The 19681-nt window shown below is 46.7% G+C and overlaps 1 protein-coding gene across 3 annotated transcripts in view; it reads right to left on the minus strand.

Annotated features, from left to right (window-relative positions):
- Window positions 1-19681, minus strand: part of MRM1 (mitochondrial rRNA methyltransferase 1) — a 136846-nt gene that overhangs the window by 39533 nt on the left and 77632 nt on the right. For 2 of the 3 annotated variants that reach the window (XM_034640408.1, XM_034640409.1), the window contains exon 7: window positions 180-273. In XM_034640408.1, the coding sequence (XP_034496299.1) occupies window positions 180-273 (94 nt within the window). Of the gene's footprint in view, window positions 1-165; window positions 274-19681 lie in introns of those variants that run through there. The other variant, XR_004619542.1, reaches the window with a different exon arrangement.

A 19681-nucleotide genomic window follows, 5' to 3' on the forward strand; every position in this document is an offset into this window, starting at 1 on the left:
ATGGTGGTCACAAATCCATCCAACTGCACATTCAGGGTTTGTACACTTCCCTGACTATGTTATACCTCAAAACAGCTTAATAAAGAGATGTGACAGTGGCCTGGACTGGGAAGGTAGCAGAGGCACTGGAGAGATGCGGACAGGATAGAGAGATATTTAAAAGGTAAAATAATGCCTACCTTGCCTAAGTGATCCGAGTGTCCTGAGGATCGAATGAGATAACGTACAGGAAAGGCTGTCCCCCCAGTGGCTTTCTTGCTGTGAAAATTCCAGCTAAAACAAAAGAGTCCCAGGCTCAAAGTTAATTTGTTCTGAATGGCCCTACAACGAACACCAACCTCCCCACACCCCAGGGGAAGAGCATAATAAACGTGTTGGCCTGAAATATGGGATACCTAGCCTTATAGAAGGCATAGGTTCAACCAGAAGACCAAGCACCAGCCTGGGAAGCAGCCAGGCTGGGAGACACCCAGGGCTCCCTGGAAGTAAAGAGGCCACTTGCTTGCCCAGCTGCAGCATAACCACTAGCTGTCCCCAAGTCCCTCCTTCTCCTAATTGCATTGAATCACACCATTTTCATGGGATAACGGGATTTCCACATGTGACATGGGGTGGCCGCTAAGACGGGATGAGGCAGCTGTAATCAAATAGGATGAGATGCCCTTAGGGGAAGCCAAAGAGGGCTTCCCGAGTGCCTTCCCCACAGCCGTGTGAGGGAGGCATTTCTAACAGATGAGATCACCAAAGCTCAGAAAGGGGAAGAGGGCTGCCCCGCCCAAGCCAGCAGGAGCAGAGTTCAAATTTGAACCAGACCTTCCAGGGAAGTGACGTCTCATCACACTGTAGCCATCCTGTTGGTCCACTGGTGGTGTCCCTCCTTCCCCCACAGCCCAAGCTCTGACAGCATTAACCATGGCAAGGCCAGATTCATCGTTCTTGTCAGGCATAGGCTCAAATGCAAAGGGTCACTGGTAAGTAACTTCATTCCACGGCAACCCCCGCCCCAAATTTTTATCCCCTGGGTGGCCATTTCACGGCTCACTCATCTTGAAGGTCCCCCAGGGAGCAGTGCTACTCAGACTGAGACAGTCCACCTCAGCACTAATGATGCAGGTATGGGCAACCAGTCATATCTGCTCTGAAAGTTTTTCAGGCCAAGATCATTCTTATCACGGTCGATGGTGTGGAATTGCAGGTCTAAACCGAGTTCTTGTTTGTGAGCGTGATGGGTACAAGAAACACCTATCCAGAGGGGAAACCCTGAGTTTTCCCACAACGGGGCCCTCTGGTCCACCTGCACACATAGGAGGGGAGACCTCCCTGGTGGGGAGAACATTTACCAATCTCCGTAACTTTTGTCTTAGGGTGTCTCCCACTCTCCTGGGTTCCAAAGCCTGAGAACGTCCCCACCGTCAGTGGGTGACAGGAAACTTCAGGCTCCCTTCTGCAGGCTCACGGGGTAGTATGGACCTGGAATGTATTTCTCCAGCCCCGTGCAGATACCCAGCTGAGGGCGGTCAGTAAACATCTCAGTCCCAAGACTCAGCCTAAAGTGTAAGATAAAAATGGGGTGCCTAGGGGTGCCTGGGTGGCTCAGTCAGTTAAGTGGCTGACTCTTGATTTCGCCTCAGGTCATGATCTCAGGGTCCTGGGATCGAGCCCCACCTCAGGCTCTGTGATCAGCAAGGCGTCTACTTGGGAATTCTCTCTCCCTCTCACTCTGCCCCTCCCCCTGCTCCCATGTGCACACGCTCTGTCTCTAAAATAAATTAATTAATCTTTAAAAAAATTTTTTAATGGGGTGCCTGGCTGGCTCAGTCAGTAGGGCATGAAACTCTTAATTTGGGGTCATGAGTTCAAGCCCCATGTGTGGCACAGAGTTTATTTTAAAAAAAAATAAAGTGTAAGATAAAACTTTATTTTTCTTTAATGAAATGTAATTTCCATTCTGAGTCCTCATTCCACAGGCAGTGGAAAAAAAATTCAGTCTCAGGCATTTTTGGGTTTTCTCCAGCTCTTGCCCTCAATCTAGACTGACTTCTGAGCCACAGGGGCCTTCTGTAGTGCTGAGGTCAAGGGGGTTCCACCCGAGCCACCATGGTATCTGTCCACCAGACACCCCCGAAGAGGACCTCTTTCTTGTCCAAGTAGCACATTCAGTCCTGTGCTCTCCCAGGCCGTGACGGAAGGCGTACGAGGGATCCCGCTCCTCTTATCTGGGCATGGGATTCTCCATGAAGCCATCTAGAAGCCAACTTCCTGGGCGCACCTCTCAGCCAAGCACTTCTAACTCTCAGGGTTCTGCCTGTTCTCGGGCCTCATCTTCTGAGGTAAAGCAAAGCCTAAGCTCTCAACCAGGAAATGCTGTCCATTCCCTTGAGGGCTTGAGGCTTTGAAGACCGAAGGTCAAAGCCTCATGATTTCCACTCTCTGCCCTGCCCCAGCTCTCCATGGAGGCAATGGTCCTGAGGGGTGAAGGGAGGGGCAGTTATGAGGGGAGAAAAAAAAGTCAATAAACTTTTCAAAAATATCCTACCATAGAAATGATATTTAGGAAGTACCTTTATCTCATAATAAACATTTATTAAACAACTAGAATACACCAAGTACTATACTAGGGTAAAGAAAGGAAAGCGATGTAAAGGAAAACTCAGACTCCGGCTTCACACTGCCTGAGGTTCTAGTCACACTTTGTCGCTCCCACCTGTGACCCCACAAAACTTCCGTAACTCTAGCTATAGTTTCTTCATCCATGAGATGGACCCAACACCTGGTAAATGTGGTAGAATCTGTATTTTTCTGAAGTGCCTAGCACATTGCTTGCACACAGTAGGTACCTAATAAATGTAGTTTCTATGTGAGAGCTCAAAAGAGACCTGGGTGCCAGGCAATGTGAAAGCAACAAGGATGCATTCGTGATTTCTTTCTTTACTTAAAAAATATACTTAAGTATAGAGAACAAAGAAAACAACCATAGTCCCACCACCCAGAATTCACCGTTAGAATCGGCGCATCGGGGCATCCTGATTCAGATTTTTTTTCCTATTGTTTTTGTGAGCATTATCCACACTCATTATAAAGAATTCAACAAAGACTAAAACTCCAAGCTGAGAGCAAACAAATTCACCCCAAATGCCACCACTTGGGTCATTGATGGATTTTAAGCCTGTGGAGAATGGGGCTGATGATGGGGTCTGTGTATTAAAAAGATCACGGGCTGCCAGGTGGGGGAGAGTCTGGAGGTAGACCAGGGAAGAGGCTGGAAATGGTGAGGATCCACCCCAGGAAACGAATAGGATGGACTGGATTTGACAGACAGCTGGGGCATGTGCTCCAGTGGGCTTTCTAACCCTTTCCTTCTTCCAGCTAAATCCCTAGAAAACCACATACCTGGACCACATTAGTTGAGCCTCTTGCAGGCTCGCCTTCATTGAGTCTGAGCTTTCACATTGTGCCCTCGGCTTTTATTGAGGGCAGATACAAGAAACAGCCGCATGAAGACTGGGGCTGCCCCCGCTGTAAATCTGCAAGGGAAGGCTTTGTTCATGACGCCGCTCCAAGTTCCCGAGTGGTGCCTCGGCTGACGCCTGCCTCTTTGAATGTAGTACCAAGGAACAGTTTGTTTCTCTTGAAAAACAGTGGCATACTTTTTGCTCCCTGGCAAAATTGGCTCAGCCAGTTGTTTTCTCCAGAATTCCAACCTCCCAGATTGGAAACGATGTAATCCAGTATATTTCCCTTTTTGCCCTGGTTGCCAAGAAGCTCAGAGCATGATTTCACGTTACATCGGCTCTACACCTAAACACATTTACCTCTCCATTGTTTTTCCATGTTCATTTCAATGACTTTGTTTGCCAGTGTATCTCTTGAGAAAATCCTTTACGAAAGAAGAGCTCCCACCTCAGAAGCTGGTAGACAAAAGGTATTCAATAAATGTTTGATGAATGAATGAAGTAGTAAATTTTAAAAAGCCAAAGTTTAATTCTGCTTGGGTACCAAGCAGGGTGATTCAGAGGCATGGAGCTCCGGTGGCTCTGGGCACAGCCCACAGGAAATGATGGGGGATTTAAGGAATTCATAAGAAATAAATGGAATCATCTCTCCTGGACTGAGCGAGCATAACTGTTGCCCTCTCGGGGCCCAGGTACTATTCAGGAGACACTGAGACAGTGAAGGGAAGAAACAAAAATAGGAGGGTGTGTGTGTGTGTGTGTGTGTGTGTGTGTGTGTGTGTGTGTGTGTTCGATCATCTGAACTATCCTTGGCAACAACCACCTTCACTGCCTATCAAATTCCTACCCATCCTTCAGCAAGCAAGACACACCATCCCTGGATCCCTCCAGCCCATGGTTGTAATCATCACCCATCGCATGTGTGTAGTGCCTTACAAACTTCGCACCCATATAGCCTTTCATTCAAGTCTTGCAACAACCCTGTGAAATGAGTGATATTAGCATTGTCTCTGTTTCACAAATGGAAAGACACTCGGGCTCTCAAGCTCTGCCATCCCATATGGTGATATGGTGAGCTACAAGTCCTATGCAGTTACTGAACACTCGAAATTTGGCGAGTCTGCATTGAGATGCGTGCTGAGTGCAAAATACATAACAGATTCCAAAGACAGTAGAAAATATGTAAAATATCTCATTAATCATTTTTATATTGTTTACATGTTGAAATGATAATATCTTGGTATATTGAGTTAAGTAAAATATGCTCAAAATCAGTTTCCCCTATTTCTTTTTAAAATGTGCCTCTTACTAAACGCGGCATACAATGCTGCTCTAGATCAGGGGTCGGCAAAGATTTTCTGTGAAATATTTCTGTAAAATCAGATAGTAAATAGCTTAGCCTTTGTGAGCCATACGGTCTCGTCGCAACTCTTGGACTCTGCCACTGAAGTACAAAAGCAGCCATAGATGATAGTACGTAAATGGGCGTGGCTGGACTCCAATAATTTCATTTACAAAAACAGCAGACTGTCTAAGAAATGGAGAGGGGCTCTTGGGTGGCTCAGTCGGTTAAGCGTCTGTCTTTGGCTCAAGTCATGATCCCAGGGTGCTGAGATCGAGCTGAGCAAGGAGCCTTCTTCTCCGTCTCCCTCTGCCTCCCTCTGCCACTCCCTCTGCTCATTCTCTCTCTCTCTCTCTCACAAATAAATAAAATCTACAAATAAACAAACAAATAAGATAAAGAGTCTAGTAGAATATGGGCAAAGCCCATGGACGGCCAATTCATGGCTGAATACAAATGGCTGAGAGGTATAGAAAATATGTTTAATGTCACTGCAAGAGACCATGATGATTAAGACAATAACAAGATACAATTACCTCCCAATTGAAAAGTTTGTTTTTTAATTATAAAGTGTGCACTTAAATGAATGTCTCCTACACGGTTAGGGGGATATAAATCGATATAACCCTTTTAGAAAGCAATTTGGCAACATAGATCAAAAATCTTTAAAAATTTATACCCTTTGACCTAGTAATTCCACTTTAAGGAATCTATCCTAAGGAAATAATCAGAGCTGTGGACAGAGACTTATGTATAAAGATGTTCACTGTAGCATTATTTATAATAGTGAAGAACTGGAAGCAACCTATAGCAATTAGAATAATGGTTCAATAAATTTGGACATGTCAATTTGATCAATACTAGCAAACATAAAAATTGTGTTTAAAATATTTAATAACACAGAGAAACATGCCCTTTTTAATGTCAAGTGGGAAAAAGAGTATAAGACTGTATATACCATGCTACGCAAAGAATGGGGGTAGGAAGCACATATATTTGCATAGGGAAAAAGGATCAAAAAAGGATGCAAAAATGCATCAATACGTTGCCAAGTGGTATCTCAGGGTGGCGAGATGGTGTGTGATATATAGTTTTTCTTTATGATTGTCTGTTTCCAAGGTTCTTCATTTAGAATGAGTTACCTTTATACTCAGAAAAATAATGTTATAAAAAACTTTAGGGGTGGCTGGGTGGCTCAGAGTGTGGGACTCTTGATTTCAGCCCAGGTCATGATCTTGGGGTTATGAGATGGAGCTCCGCATGGACTCTACTCTCAGCACAGAGTCTACTTGTCCCTCTCCCTCTGCACCTCCCCCCCACCGCTCACACACCCTGTCTCTAAAATAAATGAATAAAATCTTTTTTAAAAAAACCCACAACTTTAAGCCCTCAACCCAATCAAAAAATGGGCAAAGCATATGCATAGATGAGATGTAAAAAGTAAAGATGCAAAGAAAATAGAAAAAATAGCAAATAAATACAAAGTTCCCTAATCTCAGTAGTAATCAAGGAAATTAAAACAACAAAGAGGTTTTTTTCATATATCAGTTAAGCAAAAACAACAACAACAAAAAGATGTATAATAGGGGCGCCTGGGTGGCACAGCAGTTAAGCGTCTGCCTTCGGCTCAGGGCGTGATCCCGGCGTTATGGGATCGAGCCCCACATCAGGCTCCTCCGCTATGAGCCTGCTTCTTCCTCTCCCACTCCCCCTGCTTGTGTTCCCTCTCTCACTGGCTGTCTCTATCTCTGTCAAATAAATAAATAAAATCTTTAAAAAAAAAAGATGTATAATAGCCGTTAATGGCAAGGATATAAGGTAATGGGAGTCCTCTCATGCTTGGGATGGGGAGCATACAGCCTTTCAGGAGGACAGTTTGGCAACCGCTATAAACATTTTAAAGGCACGTTCTGTTCCATTCAGCACTCCCACTTCCAGGTATCAAGCACATGGACATAAAAGGCCTGTATTAGAATATGCTCAGAGAAGCACTGCCAATTGCATTCAATATTTAAAAATTGGGAACAACCCACATGTCCATCAATGGGAGAATTTGGGTGGATCCATTTTGTGTAATATTAGGCAGAAGTTAAAAGAATAAAATGGATCTACATACATTGACATCAAATGAGTGGGGGAAGCAAGCTATAGAATAGTACCAGAAAATGATCACATTCATGGGGACAAACTCCGTACGTATATATATGGTTCTGGGAATATCCTACCTCATAGCTCTTTGAGGAGGAGAGAAGAAGTGGGAGAGTGTGTGATGGGGATGGAGGGAGGCAACGGGGGGCTGACTTATCCCTTTGACTCCACAAGCTTCTTTCTCATTATTAAGAGCTTTGGATTAACATCTCAAGCTCTGGAGACAGACTGCCTGGGCTTAAATTGTGCTCCACCACGTATTGGGTAAGTTTGGGCAAATTGCTTAACCCTCCTCGAAACCTCAGTTTCCCCATCTGTAAAATGGGGATAATCATAGTACCCACCTCCTGAGGTTGTTGAGAAAACGAAATGAGGTCATGTAGCTAAAGCCCTTGACGCAGTGCCTGGCACACAGGAGGCCCTCAGATGTTAACTACCATTCTTAGAACCATTATGATCAGAAACACGGCATTTGAAATACCTTCATGAAATACGTGCACCCAGATTTAAAAAAAAAAAATTAAGGGTCAAAAATGTATATACACGTAAATGGGAATAAGGACCCAAACTGGTGAGGGAGCCACAAAAAGGCAGGTCTCTGGCACACAACAGGTTACAAGCTTAAGAGCTTCACCACTAGGGTCAGTTCCAGAATCTTCCATGTGCTAGGTGGACAAGCTCTCTGTGACTTCACTTCTCTGCCCCTCAGTTTCTTCATTCACAGACCAGTAGGTAATAACAGTATCTGTCTTGTGAGGTTATAAGGATAAAATGAGCTTATATGGGATAATGTTCTGGGAAAAGTGCCTGACAGAGAGTAAGCACGAACTCTTCTGGGTTGTTTCTGGCAGTGCTATTAGTAACACCATAGTAGCCGGGGCCACAACTACCTGGATTATTAACTGTCTTATCTCCCCCAAGTCCTCCAGACTCCACCGGGGCCACAACGTCTCATTCCTGTGACCCCCTCACCAATGCCGGCCAGAGAATAGGCACACGTATTTGCCAGATTGTTATCGCTGCTTTCGTTTGACGCATCACTTTAAAAACAGAGCGAGAGGAAGCCTGGGGGAATGGGAAGTACACGAGCTGCAGAGGAGAGTGGCCTTGCATCCTGACCCTGGTTCTCACCACCTGGGTGACCTCTGGCTGGCATGTCATTGACTGAATGTCCCGATCCTCAGGCTCTTTGCAGTGAGATGGTTTTAATGATATTAGATACCTCATCTGGTCTTTGGGAAAAATAAAGCAGGTAATGCTCATTCGATGCCCATGATGGTGACTCTTTCCATGCTGCTCCCTGGGCTGGCTTAATAACATGACAAAGGCAAGCGTGCGCTGAGCCTGCTTGGATGTTTGGACCATAACTAGACATCGCCACACACCTATTCACAATATGCCAAAACTCAGACCAAGAGCCTAACGGGAAATAGCCTCCTGGCTATAGCAGAATTTGCAAACCTGTGGAAGGGTAGGGGCCTCACAGAGGTTGGGGTGTGGGAAACATGGGTAGGTGGGAGGGAGGAGAATCTAAGTAATAATCACAACGACAGTAATAGGGTCTGTACCGGGCGTGGAGCTAAGCACCTTACATGTATTAACTTCTTTATTCTTTAGAGCATTCCTGTAAGGTTTCATTCCCAATATAATTACCCCCAATGACCATAGGGGAAAACGGAGGTCTGAAAGCAATGAAGAAACTTTCCCCAGATCACGCAGCAGGAAGTGCCACAGCAAGGACCTGAACTCAGACCTATGTTTCTAGGACTCAAACTCTTCACTTCTCCCTTTGGAAAGGGATAGGGCTCATTCATACACACACACACACACACACCACACCACACACTGGCCTCAGTGCCACCCATGGACAAGGATGGATAGGCCCCTGTGAGGCCTCAGAGGTATTTACCCTCACTGCCTTCTTTGGTGAAGGGGAAAGGGGGCATCAGACAACACATCTAAGCAGAGCTGAGAGCCCGAACCCAAACATCTGGGCTCCTGGTTCGGCAGGAGCAGCCCTTGTGCTGCCTTGACACACGAAAGTATCTATACCAATAAAATAATAATAATACAGAAACAATATCTATAACTTTCTGAGTGATTAAACATTTTTATAGAAAAAATATACAAAAGCAAAAATAGAGGCTCCAAAGGTTGGGAGACCAGGAGTCAGGCAGTCAGGATCACAGACGAGTAAAAGCAGAGAAGACCCATGTGTGCTGCCCTCTTGGGGCTGGCAGATAGAGGGCAGGGGCAGGGGGCCAGGGACAAAGAGGTCCCTTTTTGGTCTAAGCGGCAACCTTCACCCTCTCAAGACCCGGAGCACACACAGGCTCAAAGAGAACCTTGGCACTTGGCATTGTGGACCGCCCCTCACCCTGGCAGTGATGTGCTGATTGTCTGGTGGTTTTTCTTTCTTGCAGGGTGGACAGGGTCAAAGCTCTAGACACGAGGCAGTTGGTGTCATGACAGAGACGAGAAACCATGGCCAGTGGGACCCATTTCTTGCTCCCCTTATTTAATGGACAGAAGCTGTGCTTAGTGAAGGGGCAAGGGGTCTACATGAGCACTGGATGTGTGAGAGCACGAGGGACGATGCAAGCGCAGGACAAAGCCAGCCCGCATGTATGCACAAGTCCACATGGTGTGTGCTAGTGTCTGTGTACACATCCCCGCCTGAGAGCTGCAAACGCAAGTCAGCCAGACACTGCCCATGTAATCTTTTGGTTTCTTCCAGGCCCCAGATCCTGGGTTTTGATTTCAGAGAGTGGGGTGGAGTCAAATGGTGAAACTGAGCCCACATCCTAGTGTGTGAAATGCAGCGAGGGAGCGCTCAGAAGTGTCAGCGGGGATGTGTGTCGTTGGGAGACAGAGCCAGCCAGGAGAGGCCACTGCTCCTTTCCTACCTAATCAAACCTCCTGGCATTGACAGAGGTGAATTGGGGGTGGAGAGATCTGCCTCACCATTATCTCTGTTCTCCTGGCACCTTCTCCTCCCTCCCCTCCTTCTCCTCTCCCTCCCTCTCCCTCCCTCCCTCCATCCCAGCTTTGCTCCCGCCTATGAAAAATCAGCAAATAAAAAGTTACATTAACCCCACCCTGACCTCACCGACATAATACACTGCAGGCTGATGCGCTGCCTTTGGAGGCTCACTGAGAACCTGTCACTCTCCAATGTCCCGAGCACAGCCTGGGGAGCATTTACCGGATAATTAATATATTAAATGCATGAAAAATAGTTACACAGACTTCCCCTCCCCACCCAGGGAAGGGGGGTGGGATGCAAAAAAGACAGATTCAGGCTGTATACCATCAATATAAAAGCATCCCCCGAATAGCCGTCATAAAAACTGTTCATAATTTTATAGCTTCATTCCTGTTGGAGCACCATAAAGGCAAGTCATATTTTTTACACTCAGGATGCCCCATAAAATAAATAAATAAAAAAAAAAGGAGCAAGCGAGAAAACGAGAACTTGGCAGGAAGCTTTTACTCTCACCTGAGGGTGAGGGACAAGAAAGTGCCCCCCACGTTTGTCCTCCCTGACCCCCTTCTTCTACCCTTTCCTTGGCCAAGCTGTGAATTCTGATGAGTCCATCAGAATAATTATTAATTGGATTACTTCATTACTTTTTTTGGCTTTCTTTTTCCTTTTTGCTGATTCTATATTTGCCTTTTATGAGGATGGAGGCAGGAGTGGAGAAGGGGTGTCCCCTGTGTTCAGGTCCTTCAACCTTTAACCTTTCTTCTGAGAGGCTAGGGGATGAGAAGCAAAATAATAGGGGTCTGGTTGGACCACCTGGTCCAAGGTTCAGGTGCAGAAAGGAGCAGGAGCCATGAACATGTCTTTTGTGGAAGTTGGTAAGGGCCATGTAATGGACAGAAGTGAGGACGAAGGGCTGGGCACAGAGTAACTGATCTTAAGTTGGCACGGGATGAGCCCCTCAGGGTCCCTCACAGAAGCCAAGTGTTCCTGCACAAGATTCTTATAAGACTCTCCCCCACACAGTTCCTGATTGGGGGAGGGGAGCATTTGAGACCAGAGGCAGACCCAGGCTTGACATCCACACTGCCAGCAGGGCAAGAAGAGCTTCGAAGGAGGCCATTCCTCTGCTAGTCTGCCGTGCAGTGTCCCAAGAAGACCCCTTCAAAGCAACACCACACCCACACACACCTAGGCCTTCAGAGAAACCTGTCCTGCTCCTGTTGACCCCAGAAGGAAGCCTTGACCCTTTCCCCAACCCTGGAGGGGGAGAGGAGGTGGGGAAAATGTCCCCCTCCTCTTCACAGGATCAAAAGCCGCGCAGGAGAGAGACGCTGACACGCACTCCGACGCCTCTGTAAGGAGCTGTGGACGCATGGGGGAGACAGATACTCACGGAGAGACGCGTGAGGGAGGCGCCCCATCGCCTCTCACTCACCCTCGCCGCCTGCCCCTCAAGCCCAGTGTCCCTGTGGATGGAGGCCAGGAAGCCTGGCCAGCGCCGAGTGGAATTGAGGGACAAGCCCGCGGTATGGCCGCTGGCCGTGGTGCTGAATAGGGAGAGACCCAGGCACGGAGGAAAGCGGTCAGCCGGCCAGGCCTGGCATTCCAGAGTATCTGCCATGTTGATGCGCTTGGGTTGATTACTCCCCAACTAAGCTGGAGGTGTATGCCTCCCTTTCTTTGGATTTTCTGCAGTTTGCCTGCCTTTACTCACCCTACCATTCCTGTCAGGGTAAAGCTGTCCCAGAGTGGGTTCTAAGTCTCTTCAATAAGACAGGGAGATCTGTCTCTGTCGCTGCAGGAACAGTTTCTTCTTGATCATACTGGCACCCCCTGAGGCCAAGAGGTCTGTGTCCTCCAGTAGTCTGGGAACTCCCTGAGGACGGTCTCTGGTACTCCCATCAGAGGTGCCTTCTTTGGGCTGTTACTCTCAAAGACTAAAATCTCTCCAAGACATACTTTGTCTCCACCATTAGACTGGAATTTTACTATGCCAGGATTAGACATCTCTCACCAGAATTACGGCTCCCCTGGAGTGAGAATTGCCTCCACCAGAAAACTGGGAGCCCCCACCCAGAGGCTGTGTCTCCTTTATCAGACTAGGGTTTCCTCAAGGGTAGGAGCTCAGCTTCCCTGACCAGGTTAGAAGCCCTCCACCTTAATCAGAAGCTGGGTTTCTCTATTGCCCTAGTACCAGAGGCTGGAACTCTCTCGTAAGACTGCCTCCCAACAATAGGCACTATTATTCCTTCCTCCACTATGATTCCTTGGAAGCCCCTCAAGAACAGGGGTTCTGCCAACAAATCTGAAGTCTCTCAGATCAGAGGTTGAGTGTCCCACAAGACTAGGGGCCACCAGGGTAGGGACTATGACTTCTTCATAGGATTATGGGGACCCCTCAAGGGCAGAGGTTCCCCCAATACACTGGAAGCTCCCATTCACCAATCTTCCTCAGGGCAAGAGGGGTGTATCCTTTATTCACCCCTGCACCAAGGAGAGGTGCTCGGTTCCTGCCTGGTTGAGCTTGACTGTACCATCTGTGAACTGGACAAAAGAAACTAACATTATCAGCCCCCTTCATGTGCCAGCCACAGCCCCAGGCCCTTAGTACCTATTATCTCATGGCCTCACCACCATCCTGCATGACAGATATTCTTATCCCCTCTCTGCACATGAGATGATGCTGACACCCCAAGTCCCTCACTCTCAGTCCTGGCTTCCTCCCTCCCTTCCCCCACACTCCTGCCCAACCCTGCTGATCCATTTCTATAAAAACAGCCATGTGGACCAACTCAGGGCCATAATCTCAGGACTTGAAAGAAATCAGGTTTCAAGCAAAGAAGCAGTGGTACAGCAAGGGACATTCTTCCCTCTCCTTGAGTATTCAGGACTGTGGGCAGTGCAGGGGGTGGGGGAGAGGACAGCGGGAGGGAGGTTCCAGGCCTGCAAGTAACCAGGGGACTCACATTCTCTCTAGAAGCCCCTGTTAGCTCTGTGATTCTGCATGTACTGGGAAATGGGGAGGTGAATGGAGGAAAGGAGGGTCACTGGGGTACACTTTATAAATCAGATTTCCTGATTCCACTTTTTTTCCCCCTAAATGAAAACCTAAGCCTTCCTTCTCTCTCTCTCATACCCAATAGTGTCTCAACATGTTGGGGTGAGAGCAGCTATTAGCATTCCGTATTTTACATTGTTTTCTGTGTGTGTGTATGTGTGTTTAATAAAAACAGGCCCGCCTCCTCTTCTATACCAGAAGTAAAAATGGTGGTGGGGGGGAGAGATAAGCATCCTCCTCCCCAAAAGGAAAAGCATCAACTAATTTGAAAAATATTTAAGAAACTCTGGGTCATCATCCACTCGCCTCTCCCTGCTCCATAATTACACTGCAGTGCCTGATATTTTCATGGGACATTAAACCAGGAGTCAGGTGATGGGTTCCTTCCGTCTACGCCTATCCGTTAGCCGCCAGGCCCCCGCGGACCTTGACATTATTAATAGTCCTATTCATTAAGTATTACTCTTGTAGAATGAGTAGCATAATATTGGCCTGGAGATAGGAACAGGCAGAAGGAATAAGTCAAATTAATTTTCCGGAGCAAACGCCCCGGTTCTGTAAATGACATTCTGTACTGTTAGCATTTTAAATGTGGCACAAATGGCAGGAGACACAATTTGAAAGCAAAATACTAGAAGACATGGCTCAGGGTGGAACGTGGCAGCAGGAAAATCTAAGATCGTCAGGGACCCGGGGGTGGGAGGGTCTGGCTCGTGTAGTGACGGGAAGAGGAGGATTTTTTTTAATGGGCATTTATTTAAAATGCAGTTGAGGGAGGAAAAAGGTAGGAAGGCAGGTAGTGAGATCTGTGTGTGTGACAATGTGTGAGGGTGTGGAGGAGTGTCTGTGGAATAGGAAGGAGGAATCAATCAGTTTTTCTTTCCCCTTTCCTCCCCCAAAGGGATGGTCTAGGGTTGGAGCGGAGGGATTTCTGACACTCACTCCCCCAGTAGGATGTTTTTCACCCCTTCCAAGCCTTTCTGACCAGGTCTAGGAAAGCTTACTCATGCATTCTTACTTAATGTGAGGTTTGATAGGCAAGAACACTCACTCATTCATTCAACCCTCCATACATCTGTTCAACAATACATGCCAATTCTGAGATAAATCCTGCATTAGATTTTTGAAAGTAGGGTACACACAGATTGGTTAGACTGGTACTCCAGAAGCATGGAGTACAGGCATTGAGCCAGGAGGAACCCAAGTAACTATGGCACAATGCAGTTTGTAATAAGGGCAATAAGAGAGGGAAATATAAAAACTGTAAAGTGGTTAAGACAGAGAAAGCCCATTCTATCAGAGGACACTTGCTGGAGGTGATGGTATTCAACTTAGGCTTTGCAGGGTGGGCAGAATTTGGACACGAAATATTTCAGATGAAAGGAGCAGGATAAACCAATAAGGGGGGTATCTAAGGGCAACATGAATGAGGGACAGTGCTCTGCTGTCAGGACAAAAGGCTTGGAAAGGGTCATTATTAGTGATGAGATTGGAAAGGCCACTCTAAGATAGTCCTGTGTATCACACATCCAAAGGTACAGAAGCTAGTCTGAGAAGATGGTGTCTTCCCTCCTGTCCATACTCCTACCTTATTCTTCCCAAGACACAAGGGCAGGTGCTTGCCAGGAGCAGGTGAAGAGCACTGGGGACTGTAGCCCATGCCTTGGATGGTTTCTGGGCCCATACCACTGTATCCCAGTCAGTGACTAGGCAAACCAGCAGCCTGGTGGGAGATAATATTGCACCTCAATAAAGTTAGTCTATAGGCAAGTAAAAAGATGAATGTACACTCATGTACCCTCCAACCCCGTTTTACCACCAAGAAGCCAGAAGCAGAGATCTATTTAATAGTCACTTACCCAGTGGGCTTTTTTTAAATGTAGCAGCCATCACCTTCTACTTAGGTACTCTCAAGTGTTTCAAATATTCCAAAAAGACAGGCAGATTCATCCTGGAATCTGGCCTGCAACTGGGTTTCTACATAACTACATTCCTGTCCTTCTTACCCCATCCTCATCCAAGCTTTAAAGTTTTTCTTCTTCTCTTTGGGGAAGGCAATATTTGAACTTTCCTGGGTCCCATACAGGACCTGAGCCATTGGACCTAAGAGAAAAAAATCTCTGAGGTACAGACCCTAGAATCCATCCTTAAGGAACTTGAATAGCATATATAAATACACAACTTAATGAATTGCAGTCTATGATAGGGGCCTCAAGGAAGACACATTTAAAATGTTAAATCAATGATAGTTATCACTTACATAGCAATTACTATATGCCAAACACTGTTCTAAGTACTTTAACATGTATTAACTTATTTAATCCTTACATCAACCTTATGAAGTCAGTAGTGTTATATCCCATTTTGTAGGTGAGAAAACTGAACCACGTAGGGATTAGCTTGCCCAAAGTTACACTGGTCATAAATAGCAGGTTCAGGATTTAAATCAAAGTAGCTTGGCTCCAAAGTCCATATTCTTTTCATGTCAATCGTTTGGCCAGGAGTCACCTGGATAGCTTTTACAAAACATCAACCCCTGGGCTGCATCAGGGCTAATTGAATCAGAATCTCTTGAGATATAACCCCAAGACACTAGCATTTTAAAAACCTCCCCAAGTGATTCTAATGCACACTCATGGTCTATAGAACCCAGGTGCATTGGAGAACTGAAGCTGCATTCTCGTTGTAGCCTAATCAGAGGTCTTAGAACCCGGTGCTCTTGGTTGGAAGGTTGCAGGGAAATGGTTTACAGGAGACCACACCAGTGGACCCAAGAGTCCCAGAGTATTCTCAGGACCTACAAGAAAAGCAGCCCCTCAAATATGACTGGTTAGAATCAAACCACCTTTCGTGGACAAGTCTCCAAGCTGGGAACCACATGAGGTCTCTTGGGATGATGGGTCTGGCTCACCCTTCTTACTCCTGGCATTCCAGACACTTGATGCCTAATATCTCCCCCCATTTTTGGAGGTGTCTCCCTCCCTAAGCTCCTCCCAGAGAACCGAGATTCCCAACCCCCTCAGGATCCCATTGGGCCACCACATCTTTTAAGAAGCAGATTAGGAAGGAGGACCTCTTCCACCCAACACCGGAGGAGCGACATCTTTCCCCCACAGAATGGAATAAATACATTTAGCACCGCCTCTGCCTTTTTTCCCCCAATTTAGTATTGTTTAATATGCATTTAATCAGGCCATTCAATATTATAGCGGCTATGTAGCGTGACTCCCCCCGCGGGCACGGGGGGAGGGCGTTATAGGCCATTAGGCTAAAGTAATATGTATGAGGAGTCACTTTTCCCCAGGGCGCAGTAACTATTTTTGCTCCCCAGTCGTCCCCATTAAATCATTAAACCTCATGACTATACTTTCTGAACTCTACCATGATCTTTAAAAAGCCAAGCATTAAAGGGCAGCTGTCACCCTCCACCGCCCAAGCCTCAGCCGCTTTATGTATTCACAGCATTAAGTCCTTTGTCAGTCTATACATCATTGGTGCAGGAGTGGGGGGGCAGGGGGTGGTTACAGCGCTTGAGGAGTCGACATCCAGCCCCCCAGCTCTTCCCTGGGGAGGGCCCAAGGGGTCTGGTGATAGACCCCTCTATGGAAGAAGGTGGGGGTTATGCAAAACTGGCGACAGGGGTCAGGGCAGCCAAGTTCTGGAACTGTCCGGGGTGCTGACGTCCTGTCCCACAGACAGACATAACATTTCTCTCCCATCTCTAACCAATTAAATTACATTTGGCTTTCCCAACTGGCAAGAGACATTTCATAACCAAATATTTCCTCAAAATCCCTCTTTCTTCCCCTCTATAGTGGATGTGATACTGCCCAAGGAAAGTTGTGGAGTGGTGGAAAGATCGAGGATTAGGATTTGAAAAGCTGTTAACTGGCATAATTTGGGTAAATCCAAGCATCAGTTTCTTCAGTGGCAAACAGTACTGATAATGCCAATCACACAGATTTAAATCATATTATGTTTGTTAAAGTCAGTGGAAACCATAAACACTGCACATATAACAACATATTAATGTGCTCATGATTAATACTAATTGATAGTAATTTTGTTTTTATGATATAGTACAGTAAATATTTATTTTGTAGTGTTAATACTATTTATTATTGTTGTCATTATTGTTGATAGGTGTTACTCAAGAACGATTTTCCAGTAATTCCCTTCTCCCCTAGAAAACCTGCCCCCATGGGGATGCAAAAGAGAACTATCACTAATAGAAAAAGAGAACGGGTATGTTTTTATTTACCTCCCATGAATTGAAGTGGAGAGGACCCTTGAGTCCCTTCTCCCAAGATGGAGTCCCAAACCTGTGGGGTCTTTGTCCAACCCTAATTCCAGCCCCCAAACCTTGCCCCTGACACACAGGTGCTTTTCTCACTCTGCATCCCCATGCCAGCCTCACCATCAAAAGGCTGGGCAGGGAAGGGTTAAGTATCCTAGCAACCCCCAACAGGGTCCTCTTCACAGGCTGGGAAACAATGGAGCCATCAGTCTATATTTGACCTTTGCTCCCACAGCGTTTATGACTTATTCCTCTCCTCCACAGCCTGCTGCGATTCAGCCTTCAATCTCCCACCCTTTGCCAGAGTGGAGCTGGCCCTTCCCCAACGCCCTCCCAGCCTCTCAGGCCTCAGTCCTTCCCCCTTTCTCCCCTTCCTTCCTCATGTCTCCCAGATTCCTTTCTGTCTTATTCCCCATTCCCTTGTATTTTCTCCTTCCCCTTAGTACCTCTTCATGCTCTCCAAACCAACTTCCATTTTCCTCTCCCTTTCCTTCTTTCTTGCCTTTTCTTTCCTTCCTCCTTCTCTCCTCAGTGCTCTCCTTCTCCCCTTAACCATACAAATGTAGCACTTGACATGCCAGATTTGGATGAGGGCTTTTGGAAAATCTCAGCTTGCCCTCTTCTGCCCCTCTAACACTCTCAAACCTACAGATCCCTCTTTGCTCATCCCCCATTCCCTGGCACCATTGTGTCCAAAAGTGGTCATGAGTTGGCACAATGGAAGTGTAGGGAATAGGGAAGATGCTGCATCCATTCATGGAAGGAGGGTCTTAGAGGGTGAGGGTAATGCCACCCAGACTGGAGCAGAGATGAATGGAGGTTTTTACCAAAGAGGAGAAACCCTGGTGTGTAAAAACGGGAAAAAGCACAAAGGCCTGAGTATCAGAAAGAACCAAATTTTACATACTAACTGAGTGACCTTGGGCAAGCTGTTTATCCTCTTTGAGCTTCTTTCTGCCCTGCAAAATGAGAGTTAATAATGCCTGCCTTGACCTGACTTGCAAGGTTTTTGTAAGGATCAAGAAATAGAGGGCTGTATAAATACAAGGGGCATTGTGTTATTTTTTCTTGTAGTCTCATCTGGCTGCCCTGTACCTACCCCCTACTCCTCCCCATGCCCACCACCATCCTGGTAGCAGAATGGAAGAAGCAATGATCTCACACATCTACACAGCACCTTCCAATTTAAAAAGTACTTTGATAGCATTTTCACTTTTAAAACAGCCTTATGGATGGAAGACGTATCACTGGCCCCATTTTATAGATGTAGGCACTAAGGCTTAGGCATTAACATTATTTTATAGCAGGTTTGAAGTGATTCATCCAAGGCCATAACACCAGTAAAGTAATAAAGCCAAGACACAGGCCTAAGTTTTCAGCCTCCAAGTTCAACGTTCTTTCCACCATTCCCTATGGCTTCTCCATTGCCCTCAGGTCCCCAGGCTGGAGGACACCTGTCTCAGCAGATTGCTACCCTCCTTACACTATCTATTTACATTCCCGCCTTCCTCCAGAAATGGTGAGTTCCTTGAAGGTTTGGTGGGCACTTTGTGAAATTGTTTGCCAAGTGAATGAATGAATGAATGAGCACCCCTCCCCCCCATCACACAGTGTTGCCTCTGGGTGCAGGGGTACATCCAAGAAGGTGAATTGCACCTTGTTCCTCTTCTTCACAACTCCAGAGGGCTGCTGCATGGCCACAGAGAGGGCTCTGGTCTCTGGCATGAGAGTCTTTCTGGGAGAGGGGTCCAACCTCCCCCCCACATACACACATTGCTCAGCCCCTGCCCCCAGCCCTGTGACAGCAGCCTCTGTAATGAATGACTCTGCAGTGGGGCCCAGCAAAAGGACAGGAGGGCATGAGACAAATCATAGCTGCCAGGCGCTAATCTTCCCCTGGGAAAGTCACCTCCACCCCCCTCATCCATCACTGGGCACTGGGCTGCCACCATACTCCCCCCAATACACACCCAAGACAACTGCCCATGCTCTGTGGATGCATGTGAAGAGTGCACAGAGAGGCACGTTGCAGTGTACACATGGGAGCTTCTACACACAGGCAAAAAAAAAAAAAAAAAAAAGGCTGTTACTTCTCCACAAAAGGCCCCTGCCTCAGATCTCCCACCCGGAGGAAGAGTAAAGTCTGATGATGTTAAATAAATCTGCTGAGCCCTACATTTGTTTAATTGCCTAAGAAATGTTTGTTGGGAATCTATTTCAAGTAAAGCAATGTGGTGCAGAGGACACAGAGGTGAGCGGAACAGGGTCTAGCCCTGAAGGAGTTCACAGCTCCCCAAGGGAAAGAAAACAAGCCAAGGGACATTGGGGAGGAAAGGAACATAAGCCATGGAAAGGAGGAAGATGGAAAGTCAAGGAAGGGATCTCTCCCAGTTGACGA

The sequence above is a fragment of the Ailuropoda melanoleuca genome, chromosome 13 (genome assembly GCF_002007445.2).
Source record: "Ailuropoda melanoleuca isolate Jingjing chromosome 13, ASM200744v2, whole genome shotgun sequence".
NCBI lineage: Eukaryota > Metazoa > Chordata > Mammalia > Carnivora > Ursidae > Ailuropoda > Ailuropoda melanoleuca.